The sequence below is a fragment of the Lacerta agilis genome, chromosome 7 (assembly GCF_009819535.1).
Source record: "Lacerta agilis isolate rLacAgi1 chromosome 7, rLacAgi1.pri, whole genome shotgun sequence".
In the NCBI taxonomy this organism is placed as follows: Eukaryota; Metazoa; Chordata; class Lepidosauria; order Squamata; family Lacertidae; genus Lacerta; species Lacerta agilis.
The window spans coordinates 10,770,187-10,784,754 of record NC_046318.1 but is presented as its reverse complement, the minus strand read 5'-3'; the positions used below and the strand labels follow the sequence as shown (position 1 = coordinate 10,784,754).

General features: G+C 43.9%; 1 protein-coding gene across 1 annotated transcript in view; it reads right to left on the bottom strand.

Moving 5' to 3' along the window:
- Positions 1-14,568, bottom strand: part of MYO10 (myosin X) — a 181,006-nt gene that overhangs the window by 72,670 nt on the left and 93,768 nt on the right. Inside the window, exons 4-5 of the mRNA XM_033154368.1 lie at positions 11,300-11,487; positions 2,743-2,877 (exon numbers count right to left, since the gene is read on the bottom strand). Of these exons, the coding sequence (XP_033010259.1) occupies positions 2,743-2,877; positions 11,300-11,487 (323 nt within the window). The remainder of the gene's footprint in view (positions 1-2,742; positions 2,878-11,299; positions 11,488-14,568) is intronic.

Sequence of the window (14,568 nt, the reverse complement as noted above, 5' to 3'; positions counted from 1 at the left end):
ACAGATAGGGGATTTGCATGTCTGAATGTTCCCACCAAGGGAAAAAAAATCCCTCTACACATAAAACAAAGAGGCTGACTAAAACCTTTTTTCTTTATCATCTAATCTGCTTGCTTTGTTTAATGTGTGAGCAGATTTATATATGGGGAAACATTTAATCAAGCTATCTCGGAGCTGCAAATGGAATATTCCAGAAACAGTTTAAGCCCGTGCAGCTAGACTTAAGGGTAATACCATGGGCAAAACCACAAAACTAAGTGTGCCAGGATACCCTGTTATTAATCAAGGTATCCATCTGAGGCAACCTCCAACCTGTGCTTCTGTAACTCTTGATAATGTATTTCCATACCCTCAGGTTTATTTCCTCCTCAGTATATTTTTCCATTGTTGTTCAATCTGTGCTCCCTAGTACAGATCAACTGATGAGTGTTTAATGGCTCATTCTGTTGTCCTAAACTGCCTTTCCTTAAAGGTAAAGGGCCCCCTGACCATTAGGTCCAGTCACAGACAACTCTGGGGTTGCGGCGCTCATCTCGCTCTATAGGCCAAGGGAGCCGGCATTTGTCCGCAGCTTCCGGGTCATGTGGCCAGCATGACTAAGCAGCTTCTGGCGAACCAGAGCAGCGCATGGAAACGCCGTTTACCTTCCCGCCGGAGCGGTACCTATTTATCTACTTGCACTTTGACGTGCTTTCGAACTGCTAGGTGGGCAGGAGCTGGGACCGAGCAATGGGAACTCACCCCGTCGCGGGGATTCGAACCGCCGACCTTCTGATCGGCAAGCCCACAGTGCCACCTGCATCCTATGCCTTTCCTTAATCTTCTCTTAATTGTTACATTTTAAAAAATTATTATTATTTTGACAAAGTAACAAATAAGAATAAAAATGTGCACCCCACCCACGAGACCATTCCACTGTAACTATCCAACCTCCCAAAATTTCAACACCTCTTGTGATGGTTTGACCTCTTTCTGTTTTAACAGTACAAATTCAACGAACACCCTCCATATCTCCCCAAAATCATTTCTCCTGCATATTCCCCGTCATACCTTAATGGCACATATTAATTTATCATTAATAGCTATATCCCACACCTCTTTATACCATTCTTCCATTTTCTACTCTGCTTGCCCCTTCCACTTCCTGGCTATAGTAATTTGTACAGCTGTCAATAAATTTGTGAGCAAATAGTCTTCTCTTTTCACCTCCCTTCTCTCCACTTTTGTCCATCTGTCCTTCTCCCACCCCTCTTTTCATATGTACCCCAAGCTTTTTTAAAAAATGTCCTCAAGCTCACCAGCTCCTAGCCTGGCCTCCTACCAAAGGTCGACCATCATTACATTACATTCCTAATTCCCGTAAGCCATTCATTTGTTGACCCACCCCGCCCTAAATTTCTACATCCAGTAAGGACACCATATAAACAATAACACTTCAGTTAGACATATTTTAATGGGTCTGATGCAGTAAAACAAACATCTCCCCCCCATTACACTTAAAAACATGACTGTATTCATTTGTCCCCCTGTCCCTGCTAAGCTGTAGCATTGCTGCCCCCCAGGTAGAAAAGGCGACAGAGCTATAATTACTCTAAACCAGTTATTATGAAATAGTCCAAGGATGCTGTAAAGAGATTCCGCAGCATCCGTGTGACCTCTGTTGCACCCTTAACCTCTCTCTTTTGATATGCTCATTGATCTATGAAACCTGCAATTAGAATGCAGGCATTTTCAAAGGAAGACAACTTATTTAAGCTAGAGACGCACCCGGCAACATCAATGAATGAATGAATCATTAATTATACACACGGGTAAATTATACGCACAACCAAACAACATCTGCCAAAATATATAAAAGGCAACAACAGGTTTCTCTCTTGGAATGATTCCTTACTCCCCGGAAACCCCAGCTCATGAGAAGGGAAGTGCTAGGATAGTGGCTGAGATTGCAAAAACAGGAGGGTTACTAAGCACCTGGCAGGCTAAAATATAGGCTCGGCTGTCAGAATTCTGACTATAAAATATGCTTTTTATGGAAGAAAAACAAACCTTACTTCCATGTGAATTTTAAAGTGTTTGATGCATCGAAACAGCGAAGGCATCTGCATCTATGAAAGTAAAGGGACCCCTGACCATTAGGTCCAGTCGTGGACGACTCTGGGGTTGCGGCACTCATCTCGCGTTACTGGCCGAGGGAGCCGGTGTACAGCTTCCAGGTCATGTGGCCAGCATGACAAAGCCGCTTCTGGTGAACCAGAGGAGTGCACGGAAACGCCATTTACCTTCCCGCCGTAGCGGTACCTATTTATCTACTTGCACTTTGACGTGCTTTCGAACTGCTAGGTGGGCAGGAGCTGGGACCGAGCAATGGGAGCTCACCCCATCGCAGGGATTCGAACTGCCGACCTTCTGATCAGCAAGCCCTGGGCTCTGTGGTTTAACCCACAGCGCCACCTGGGTCCCTGTATCTATATGATCTCTTAAATATACCACCATAGTTTAGAAAATGTTCAATCATCATCATCATCATCATCATCATTTATTATCTATACCCTGCCCATCTGGCTGAGTTTCCCCAGCCACTCAAAGATGGGATGTGCTTGTTGGGTTGTTTACCCATCCCTGGTACTGCAGTAGTTTTGTTTTCTGACTGCTGAGCAGACAACAGTCAACCCCGAAATATCTTCCTTCCATGAATCTTCCCTACGGCCTGGAAGATAGGTGAGGCTATGAACACAGTACCTGCTCTCCAAAATTGCTTGTTCCACACTAGATGTTTTCTCTTTGCGAGATTGTTCCAGCGAATGTTGGCTCACAGCGGACAAAAACTTGAGTATCAGCTTTGTGCTCTCTGTTTTGCCAGCACCACTTTCACCGCTGGAAGACAGAAGGAAAAACAAGACTTAAATTAGTTATCTGTACCAATGATCTCGTACCTTGAAAATTCAAGAAGACGTTTATTGAAAAATGCTTTTTATGTCTGTGAGTGGCAGTAATTATGATTTCATTTTTAAAAACTAAAAATGTTTTTTTTCCCCATCGCAAGAGCATATTGCTGGCTAGTGCACCGGATATACATGTTAAATAAATAAATAAATATTATTTCTTGTTAGACGCAGTCTGAGAAATGGTATACAGGCAGGTAATCAGAAGCAGAGCTTCTGAGAACTAAGATAAATCAATGTCGCATTTAATAGGCTTTGCGCAGAGCCTGAAATCTGAGAACCATATAAATCGGAGAACCAGTCTCTGCTACAACAGATTATGATCACTGAGAACTGAGCTTCTTTGACTGAGAGTTGGTGTTATTTATACTTCCAACCCAACCATTAACAGTAATTCTGGAGCAGCCCCAATCCCATTCCCATTCCTACTTGCGTGCAAGCCGGAGGGGGCGAGGATCCCTCAGCTGGGAAGGGAGGCTTCCCGTTGCCTGAGAGATCCCTGCCCCACTCCTGCTTGCACGCAAGTAGGAGTTGGGAGGCTGCTCCGATAGGCAGTATGAAGCCTCCCTTCTTCACAGCTTAGTTGCTGGGGTCAGGGAAAGTGGAGGCAGCCTGGAAGCTGCATCTTAGAGCCCCTGCACCACCATCATATGGGGACTTCCGAGCAGCTCCTGAAGCCAGCCAGAGCCAACTCCTCCGGGCTGCAGAGAGACTGCCGCTGCTGTGTTTCTCGGGGACATTAGATGAAATCCAGGGACATTCCGGGGATGGAATTTGTCTGGGGACTTATTCACAAATCCAGGGACTGTCCCCGGGAAACAGGGACATCTGATAACCCTAATCAAACAAGCAAAAATCTCGAAAGCTACATAATCTCAAAGAGCGGCATGCACTTTTGACCAATGCATCACTTGCAATGCAAAAAAAACCCAGCAGCCTCCAAACACACTTCAGTTCAATCTCTGGGCTCCGTATCTCACACAACGGGGAAGAGATAAGGCCAACGAGTTCGCCAAATCCATCCTTTTATCTTGGTATGTCAGAATAAACCTCCCAGTGGAAAAAGTCTGATGCTTGTCCAAAGAGCAGTTTGCTTTATGTTCCTTTTAAGGCTGAAGAAAAGAGTTTTTGAGGCTTTCAGGAGACTGTTTAAAGGCAATGATACCATTATCAGATACATTTCACATTTGGGGCATAATCGCCTTGGACAAATCATTCCTTCCTGCCATGTCCCCCACAATCCTGGCTGCTTTTAAAAGGGTGGGGGGGTCAGTTTTTCTTTTAATCACATCCCATGCCCCTTACTAGTGCATAACTAATAGTACTCAGCATGCACAGTTGCCAAGTTGCACCTGCAGTAGCTAGTGGCAACCAGACATTTAATTTTTAGCAACCAGCAGGGAAAACCGTCGGCGTGCTCTGCCAGAGCAAGAAACCACTGGCAGAAAATAACTCTTTTTCAAAATGGCGTCAGGCTGGATCTTCTGCTGGAATGCAGCCTGTGGGTTGCTAGCAAGCTGCTACCAAAACAAACTTGCTGCTTGCAACTCCTCCTCTCTCTACAAACCTCTCCGACTTTGTCAGGTAGCCAGTATAAAAGAAAACCCCCTCTTTTTGCCTCTGTGAGTCAAAAAAGCAGAGCTTTGCAGGGTTGCTGGAAATCATGGTTGGTTTTCCAAGCTCCGCCAAAATTTGTAGACCCCCCCCCCCTACCTTAGCATTTCTATCGCACTTTGGAAGATTCCCAAGCATCTCAAATATCCTACCTCAGTTGCCCTTACAACAACCCTGTAAGGGAGGCCAAGGCTGAAGATGGGGGCTGAAGTAGAGAGAATATTCACTTCATGACAGAGGCGCTTTGCTTTAAGCCAGCAAGTTCCTGGTTTGCAGCTCAGTCTCGCATTACTTACTATCTCAGTAAAATATAGACCTATCTCGGAAGTCGAACGGAATCTGTTCCGGAAGTCCGTTTGACTTCCGAAAAGTTCAGAAACCAAGGTCCAGCTTCCGAATGGTTCCCGATTGTGCAGGCGCACTGGAAACAATAGTGGAAGCTGTGCTGGACATTCAGCTTCCTTTAAAAAAAAAACCAAAAAACCCGGAACACTCACTTCCAGTTTTTGATTGTTCAGCAGCAGAACGTTTGACTCCCAAGGCATTCTGGAGCCGAGATACGACTGTATTGACTGTTTGAAGTTCACCACAAACAACAACAACAACAAATTTCTTGTACCCCACCCATATGGCTTGGGTTGTGCCAGCCACTCTGTGTGGCTTCCAACAAAATATAACAGGACAAAACTAAACACTTCCCTACACAGGGCTGCCTTCAGATGTCCATGAAAGGTTATATAATTGTTTAACTCTTCAACATCTGATGGGAGGGCGTTCCGCAGGGCAGGCGCCACTACCAAGAAGGCCCTGTGCCTGGTTTCCTGTAACTTCACTTCTTGCAGTGAAGGAACCACCAGAAGGCCCTCAGTGCTGGATCTCAGTGTCCAGGCAGAGTGATGGGATAGAGATGCTCCTTCAGGCATACAAGGCCACTGACCCTCTGCACAAGTTGAAGAAAACACCTACAATTTAAAAGCAGTCGCCCAATAACCCATTATATTTATATTGTCGCCAAACGTCAGATAGAGAACTTGCTTGAGTCTGCACAAAACCCAAAGCAAGGCTGTAAATAATAAGGCAATCCGCTAGAGGGCGCTTGCTTCCTTTTAGAAACAGTCCCCAAATCCAAATGTATCGCTTTGCTTCTAGCGTTCATTACTTGCAGACAAGCAAGTTACTGTACAAGGCATACCATACGAATGTAGGTGCCCTTCGCCTGACATCACATATGGTCATGGGGAAAAGGAAGTGCACCCTCTTTGAATTCAATGGCTTAAATATGAAGACATAGTAACAATCATATGTTCCTTAGCAGGTCTTAATATTAGGTAAATACAACCTTGGCCAGTGTTCTCGAAGCTACTAACATGAGTTTGGCCAAACTGCGGGAGGCAGTGAAAGATAGGCGTGCCTGGCGTGCTCTGGTCCATGGGGTCACGAAGAGTCGGACACGACTGAACGACTGAACAACAACAACACAACCTCAGATGAACAGCAACACATGACATATTACACCGTGTCATGATTTATTTAACAGAAATAAAGCCAAAATTGAGAAATTGTGTGGAAAAACTAAGAACATCCTTACTGCTTTCATAGGATTAAAAGGCTAAGCAGCAGAAAGGTGTGGCTACTCATTTCTTTTTTTTATATGAACATTTTATTAAATTTTCATTATACAATTTAAAATATTCATTTTAACATCCTTGAAATACCAGTGACTTCCCTTCTTCTCTTTCCATGGTTAATTTTGCATATCAGATTCCTGAATGTTTTACAAAAACCAAAACCATTCAATATTCCATTAATACATCCACAAAACCTTATTTATACTGCAGCCAATGTTTCCAGGTATACACAGTTTCCCCCCATATATTCAATAAACGTTTTCCAATCTTCTCTAAATGTATGTTCTTCTTGTTCTCTTATTCTGTATGTTAAGTATGCAAGCTGCGCATATTCTGTCAACTCAAGTTGCCATTCTTCTTTAGTTGGGACCTTGCGTTTCTATGCTAATGAAACACGGGCGGCAGTAGTAGCATACATAAATCACCTTTTTACTGGTCTGGAGAATTCAGGTGTGTTTTAGCACAATGCCAAGCAGGAAAGACAACACGATGCTCTTAGAGAAGCGATTGCTGCTGCCCATGAAACTGGGGAAGGGTTCTAAGGCCATCTCCAACCAATGTAAAGTCCATCATTCTACAGTGAGAAAAGTTATTCAAAAGTGGAAAACACTCGAGACAGTTGCCAATCTTCCCAGGAGTGGATGGCTCAGCAAATTCATCGCAATGCTCAGAGGAAATTGCAAAAAAAAAACACACACACACCCAAGAGTTACATCTCATGCTCTACAGGCCTCAGTTAGCATGTTAAATGTTAAAGTTCATGACAGCACAATTAGAAAAAGACGGAACAAGCATGATTTGTTTGGAAAGGGTTGCCAGGAGAAAGCCTCTTCTCTCTAAAAAAAACATGGCAGCACGGCTTAGGTTTGCAAAGTTGCATGTGAGAAAAACCACAAGACTTCTGGAACAATGTCCTTCGGACAGATGAGACCCAAGTGGAGATGTTTGACACCTGGGAATTTCCGTCCCAAACAAAAAGGACTCTGGATTTTTTTTATTTTGGAAAAGTACTTTTAAACATTTTTTTAATTCATCATGAATTATTTCCCAATACTCTTTTACCCTTTTACAGGTCCACCACATATGATAGAACGTACCCTTAATCTTGTTACATCTCCAACACATTTCTATGATTCTGTGTCCAAGAACCAGGTAACGTTGTCAATACTGGATATTGATTGACCACAAGAAACCTCTTTAACTCACCCTATTTCAAACACTTGTTAATCCAACACACACACACACACACAGAGAGACCAGTACCTGCTCAATATCAATTTCATCATACCCTAAATTGGAGGTTTGAGTCACAAGAAAAAACCCACAAAGAAGAATCAAGGCAAATCCAGCATTTTACATTCCTAGGTTGACAACATCTTTTTTAAGCGACCCAGACAACTATGCACTTGGGACTTTTTCCAGCCGGGTCAACAATCTGCACAGTAATAATAAGAGTCAATTCCATTAGCAAATTAAAGAGACTGGGATCTGTTTGACTATAAGTTGGACAGCCAAGCATGCAACCCACAATGAAATCAGCTCTGTCATTTATTGCTGGACATAGATGAAGGAACGCTGATACAAGTCCTACTGTATTTGGAATGAAACGTGTCACCGATAGCATAACACAGCAGCTTTCATCAGCAGTCGCCAAAAAAGAAAAGAAAAAAGTGACTAATGCTTGAAGGATTTCCTGCTTTCTCTGTGATGAGAAACCGCATGGCGTTTGACAGTTCCAAGGATCTTGTCCCACACCCATGTGTTTTTGGCAATAGCCCATCTCACTCCTGGCTATGCCTGTTAACTGTAGAAACTTGTTTACTGTTAATTCGTTTGATTCGTTTGTTTAAAAAAGACTTTTCCAGTACTGCGTCTACAGATGGTTTGGTGCCTCGTGTCCCAGATCATAAGATGGGTGGATAAACAGATGGATGAATGGATGGAGATAGAAAGATGATGATAGATAGATCAGGCTTCCCCAAACTAAGGCCCGCGGGCCAGATGCGGCCCAAGGGACTCAGTTTTCCAGCCCGCAGCACCCCCCCCCCACCGCCCGCTCTTACCGGCACGGCGCAGCTGCCGAAAATAGCGTGTGGGCACGTGCTCCCCCACCCTCCAGCCTGCTGCATGATCGGCGCTGGAGGAACCAGCCCGAGGCCAGGTAAGTTTGGCAATCCCTGTGATAGATAGTAGATAGATGATAGATAGGTAGGTAGGTAGGTAGGTAGGTAGGTAGGTAGGTAGGTAGATACAGTAGATCCACAGTAGGTAGATGTCATGGGTGCGGGTGGTGCTCTGGTCTAAACCACTGAGCCTCTTGGACTTGCCAATCAGATGGTGGGTGGGTCGAATCCCCGCAACAGGTAAACTCCCGCTGCTCTGCCCCAGCTCCTGCCAACCTAGCAGTTCAAAAGCATGCCAGTCCAAGTAGATAAATAGGTACCACTGCAGCGGAAAGGTAAATGGCGTTTCCGTGCATTCTGGTTTCTGTCACGGTGTCCTGTTGTGCCAGAAGCGGTTTAGTCATGCTGGCCACATGACCCAGAAATCTGTCTGCAGGCAAACGCCGGCTCCCTCAGCCTGAAAGCGAGATGAGCGCCGCAACCCCATAGTCGCCTTTGACTGGACTTAATCTTCCAGGGGTCCTTTTCCTTCACCTTTACCTAGATGTCATGGGCTGGGTTGATGCAAAGGAATGGTGGGAGGAACCAGCTGAGGAACCACCAAGGGAGGAAGTCTCAGAGCCCTGTGGTGGGACAACAATAAGTGGGCAGAGGGAGAAGACTGAGTGGTGGAGGAGGAGAGGGTGTCAGAAGCTGAAGCTATAACAGGGCTTAGTGAGCTGGGAGAGTCTGTGGCAGAGAGAAGTGCAGAATCAGAGGCAGAAGCTGAAGCAGGTGAGAGGGAGGGGGGAGGTCAAGAGGGAAAGATGAGTCCGGCTGGTGAAGGGGCACAGGTTTCTCTCCCTCCTGCTGCCAGAAGCTCCCCTCTCCCTGTCTCTCAGAACCAAAAGAGGGCTGAAACGAGTGGAGCAATGGCAGGCTGCATGCAGGCACAGTCTTCGATCGCTTAGAAAAAGCCCCGGAGAGGGGACTAGGCGGGGACTTTCCGTCTCAGCAAGTGATGTTCATGGAGTAAGACCACTGAGAATGAGCTGCTTTGCTCATTAGGCCTGACACTCGAACAAGTCTGTGGAGGTTGTGCTTTTGCTAATAAAGAGTTAAGTCCAACTTTGAACTGTGTATTTACTGACCGGCATGCTTCCTGTGACAGCATCATTAAAAAATGGATGTTTATTGTGACACTACATTGACCCAATGTAGGGAAACAAGTCGCAGCATGTCCAAGGGGCTTTCTGGAAGTCCTGCTTTAGATTTTGTTCTTGGGTTGCCCTGCCCATGCCAACTGGTGTAAGCAGAGAATAGAAGAGATGCATTTTAAGCGCTGCTTTCTTCAGCAAATTATATCAGGAAGCTGGAGACTGACACTTTCCCAGTAACTGCTTCCTCGTATTTCACCGCCAAAAACAGAAAATTAAGTGAAGGGGCACACAATATTCAAATTCAAGCTTCGGTTGCTCACATAAAGATAGCAAAAATGTGTGTTAAAATTATGTTAATGGTGGCACTGCAAAGAGCGGTCTTCGAATGTGGCAGTCTGAGCTACCTCACTGCATGAATGAAACAGGCCTTTTGGGATAGGCCTGGCCTCTGTTTTTTAAGCAGTGCTCTGGAAATGGCTTGCCTTCTCTCTCATCAAAGGGAAGAGTGCTATTATCCAAAAAAGAAGAAGTGAAATTAATTGTAAAACCAGCTGAGGCCCAGCGAAACCTCAACAACTTTTATGAGATGAATGTGAGCTTTAGTAATATCTGACTAATCACAGCTCCCGGCATGCGTACCCACAAATAGATGTTTATGACCCTCAGACATGTTAATTAATACACAAATTTCATACTAAGCGCTAAACTATCTATGAAGCATAATCATGTGATTCAGCTCTTCCTGAGACTGTTTCCATTTCAGAGTTCACATGAAAAGATGGCATGATTCACTCCACCAGACCAAGCAAACAAAACTCCTCGCACCTAGAAAAATGGCACATTAAGAAGAAAGCTGCATGGCTAGCCTTTTGACTAGCATGCAATCTTTCTATGTGCAGGAAACTTGTTTGCATGTGGAATCTCCCAAGCATCCAGTCCCCTACCTGTAGTTATACAACATAGGAAAAGCTGTAGAACGTAAATTGCATTAAATGTTCACAATTCCTCCTTGGAAGTGCTTTTCCAAAAGGAAATTTTGACGTGCATAAAAGTGCAACTTTTCTGGGTGCTTCTAGGCTTAGCACATAGCTGTGTGTGCTATCATATAATTTTATTGGTACTGGCATTACAAACAAATAAGAACTGTAATTCTCTGTCTAGGTGGCAGAATGGTATCCCGGCAGCTACTTGCTTGAACTAAAGGTACTAATCCCATCTTTCATGTCTCCAAAAGCACAATAAGACGTGCGGCGCAACATCAGCACCAATCTGCATTAGTAAAGTCACGGAATGGCACCACCCAAAAAAAACAATGAACATCAGGGCCAAAGTTGGAAACTATTTTATCCTCATTAAAGGAAAGCACAGTTGCGTTAAACAACAGACAAAACAACCAAGCTCCATTAAGCAGATTAAACCAACCAACATGTCCAGAACTTTTCATTATAGTTGCTGTCATTATTTATGGGCTTTCCTGAAGATCTTTTTTTGATGGATTGTGTTTATTCGAGACTCCTGGTGACAAATTAATCCTCTGCACAGCAAGGCAACAAACCAGCAGGAAAAATCAAGTGTTCAGAATGAGATGAGGTCTAAGGGAACAGGCCAGAGCGTGTGGAGTGCAGATATACGTGTTTATTAAATGACCACAGGACAGATATTAGCCACGACGGCTTTGTCATTTAAGAAGCGATTTAGATCATGCACCAAAGCCACATCTCCACAAAATCTCATGATTAATGGGGTCCTAGGGGAAAGAGTACCTCCTTTCCTTTCTCAACGTATTCAAACAACTGGGGTGTTCCCATACACATCTAAGATTCAGCAATAATTAAAGAGTATTTGGGTACCTGATGAGGACACACTGGTTGTCATGGCGTTTCCACAGGCAGCGGTAGCACTCGTTGGCAACAGCAAATATATGAGGCGAAATCTCTCCCAAGTGGTGCCGGCTGTAATTCTCCACCGCAGCACGGTCGTAGAGGCCCGGAATGGTCTTATAGGGGTTAACGGAGGCAACGATGGAACCAATGTAAGTCTGGAAAAAGGAAGACATAGTATTCTGGGACAAGGTCTACATGTGATTACAAGACATTTGAGTTCACGAGTTAACATTTATTAACATGGCACAGCACGTTTTAGCACAGCAGTGTCCAGAATTGCAGGGAAAAGGAAGAGAATGGAAACAACCCATTCTGTAAACAAAGGAAATAGTTGCACAGTGCCTCGCAAGATGAAATTAATTCGTTTCGCGAGTGCTGTCGTATAGTGGAAATTTCGTCTTGTGAAGCACGGTCGGAGGAAGTGCGGTCTTGGGGGGGGGGGAATCGCAAAATGTTTTCGTTTTGCAAGTCACGACCATAGGAAAATTCGTCTTGTAAGTCACCCTTTCGTTAGCGAATGCCTTTCGTCTAGCGAGTTTTTTGGCTAGCGAGGCATTCATCTTGCGAGGTACCACTGTACTGTATAAAATGGCTATAAAATGCACATTTTAAGACTTCGGACATAATCCACTCGGAAGGCCTACAATAACAAGCCTTATGAGTTACTTTATTAATTTTAGGAGACTGTTTCCAGGGCACAAGTCTCTCCCCGCCGCCATACTTCCACTCACAACAGTAATCAATCAAAGAAGTTTTGTTTGATCTATTAGAATATGACAAGATGCCCTTATCAGCATTAAGTAGATAAAATCAAGGATTCAATAGAACTGTATCCAAGGTAAAACCAACCAACAGAAGTGTGTAAATAGGCTATAAAGTTAAAAGGTTAGTATAAATATAAATACATATTTATATGTATATATTGCCATTTTACAGTATTTCTTGAAGTAAATTTTGCACTCGTCACCTATGCAGCTACAGCAAAATTTGAAACTCTGAATGTATGGAAGTTTTTGTGCAACGAAGAGAGGAAGAAAATAAAGTTGAGTGGGTTGTTTCCGTATCTTAACTGGGGATGAAGGGACCAATTCTATAGCAAGATCTGCAGGGATGAACGCTGCTGGAATCCCGAGGATCTCCAGTAGAGCCAAGCAGTCCCTGATGCCGTTGGGCTATGCCAGCACAATTCCCGATGCTCAGCTCTGCTGGAAATATGCTGGCATAATTTCCCCATCCCAAATTTGCTTAGACCCAGTTGGCAAAGCCAAGCCAAGCCAAGCCTTGGAGATCTGAAACCAGTGTAAACCCTTAAAAGCGGTCATTTCAGAGGTGTGTCGAAGGCAGGACCAGGGAGGGGGAGAGATTTGGCCAGGATGCTAAACCCGTTCAGCTTTGTGACATAACCTGGCAACAAAACATAAATTTAACTAGCAAAAAAACAGTGGTTTAACTCAAAAAAAACTATTTTTAAAGGCTTGTTTTTCCTCTGCCAGGCTTAGGGTGGTTCAACCAGGAGTAACCCCTGATGCTGAGCAGAATTTGAATCTGGTGTAATTTATCATCTGGAGGTGCATGCCTGGGGATCCTTGGATCTGGACTGTTTCCACACACTAGCAACACATCCTGTAGAATTCTATCCGTGATATTTTATCTGTACAACCAGAATGAATTTCAGGAACCAAAAAGTGCTTTCGAGCCAACTGGTCCCCAAATGGCAACTAGGCCATTCCGTATTGGCGACTGCAACCCTGGTTTAAGGAGCCATATATCTGAGTTTCTAACACTGATCTGATGCTCAAAAAAACCAGAACACGAAAGTTACAAGAGTGCCCTGGTGTTCACTTCCTGCTATCTAGTAATCAGGCATACTGCTGATTCTAATTAGCCATGAACAAAACAACCTTGAAAACCAGAAATATCTGAACTCAAATAGTAAATGAAATTAAAGCAATCACTGGATACAAGTGGCCTCTGGACTCCTGAACCATTCTCTTCAGCTATTAAAAAGATGTTCAGCACTAGCTCTTAAGGATGTAGGATTTGGCTTATAGGGTCAAACTTCCTGATACAAAAGAACCAGGGAGCATTGGCCACAAAATTACGTACTGATACGGAAGTGGACCTTGTTCACCCAGCATTGGAACGATAAGGTACAGGATGCGACCCAGCCCTATTACCTACTAGGAATAACCTGAGAGTCATCTTTTCTTCTCTCTCTCTCTCTCTCTCTCTCTCTCTCTCTTAACTTATATGGATAATTGATTCTGTTCTTCCTGGTTGTACCTTGTGTTGAAATTTGTACAAACGAGCAATTCCGAGTATCTTATCTTTGCTACAACCACCATTATTTTGTTAATGGGAAATCTGGAGCGTTAATGGGAACTCTGGAGATTTTTTAAAAAGCATTAAAGAGAAAACAAACAAACTTCTATTTGGTGGCTATTGTACATTGGGCCACACCGCCTTTTCTCGCTTGCCATTCTGCCCTGTTATCATAAAGCTCATTATGCTTTTCTGTTTCCTTTGTTCTGTGAGCCAAGCAGGCCGACAAACTGAGCACAAGTCCGCACAAAAGAAGAAAGGAGGAGGCCCTGCAGTTTGCCGTGCCCGTTCCCCCCCCCCCTTTAATTCCTGAAGAGAGTCATAATTAATGGTCGCATGCATGCTAGCAACCTTGATTTATGGAAACCACGGTCAGGACAGCCTGCATTTCAGTCCGTCTCGTGCTAATTTGTAAGGGACTGGATCCAGCTCTCTTCCTAAATTACAAGTTAAATGTTTAGAGGCCAAAACGTCTTTCTTAAAAGCCTTAAGTTTAACATGTCGCTGTGATTATATGTTTCCAGAAGCTACTGCCCAGTCAGGCCGTTTCTCTTACAGAACCGCCAAACCCTGTAATCATGTTTTATGTTCACACAAGAGCTCAAATGCCTCACAATGCAATGCAGTGCGCACAACATACTCAAACGCTCCCTCTAAAACGCAAACACAGATTTCTTTGCTCAAGAAGAATGTGTTTTCTTTCCCACCATCTGATCCGGCAGCTGGTTGCAGAATAAATGCTTCAGGAGAAGTACGAGAAAACAGAGAGAGAACTTCTCACGTACAATGCCCAAAACTAAGCTTCTTCTTTTAAAAAAAAAAATTATTTATGCAATTCACTAGTTTTACAATCATTTTAACGTTTCAAAACTTGACGTCCTTCCCCTCTTTCTCCGGTTGCTTAAATTTATTTT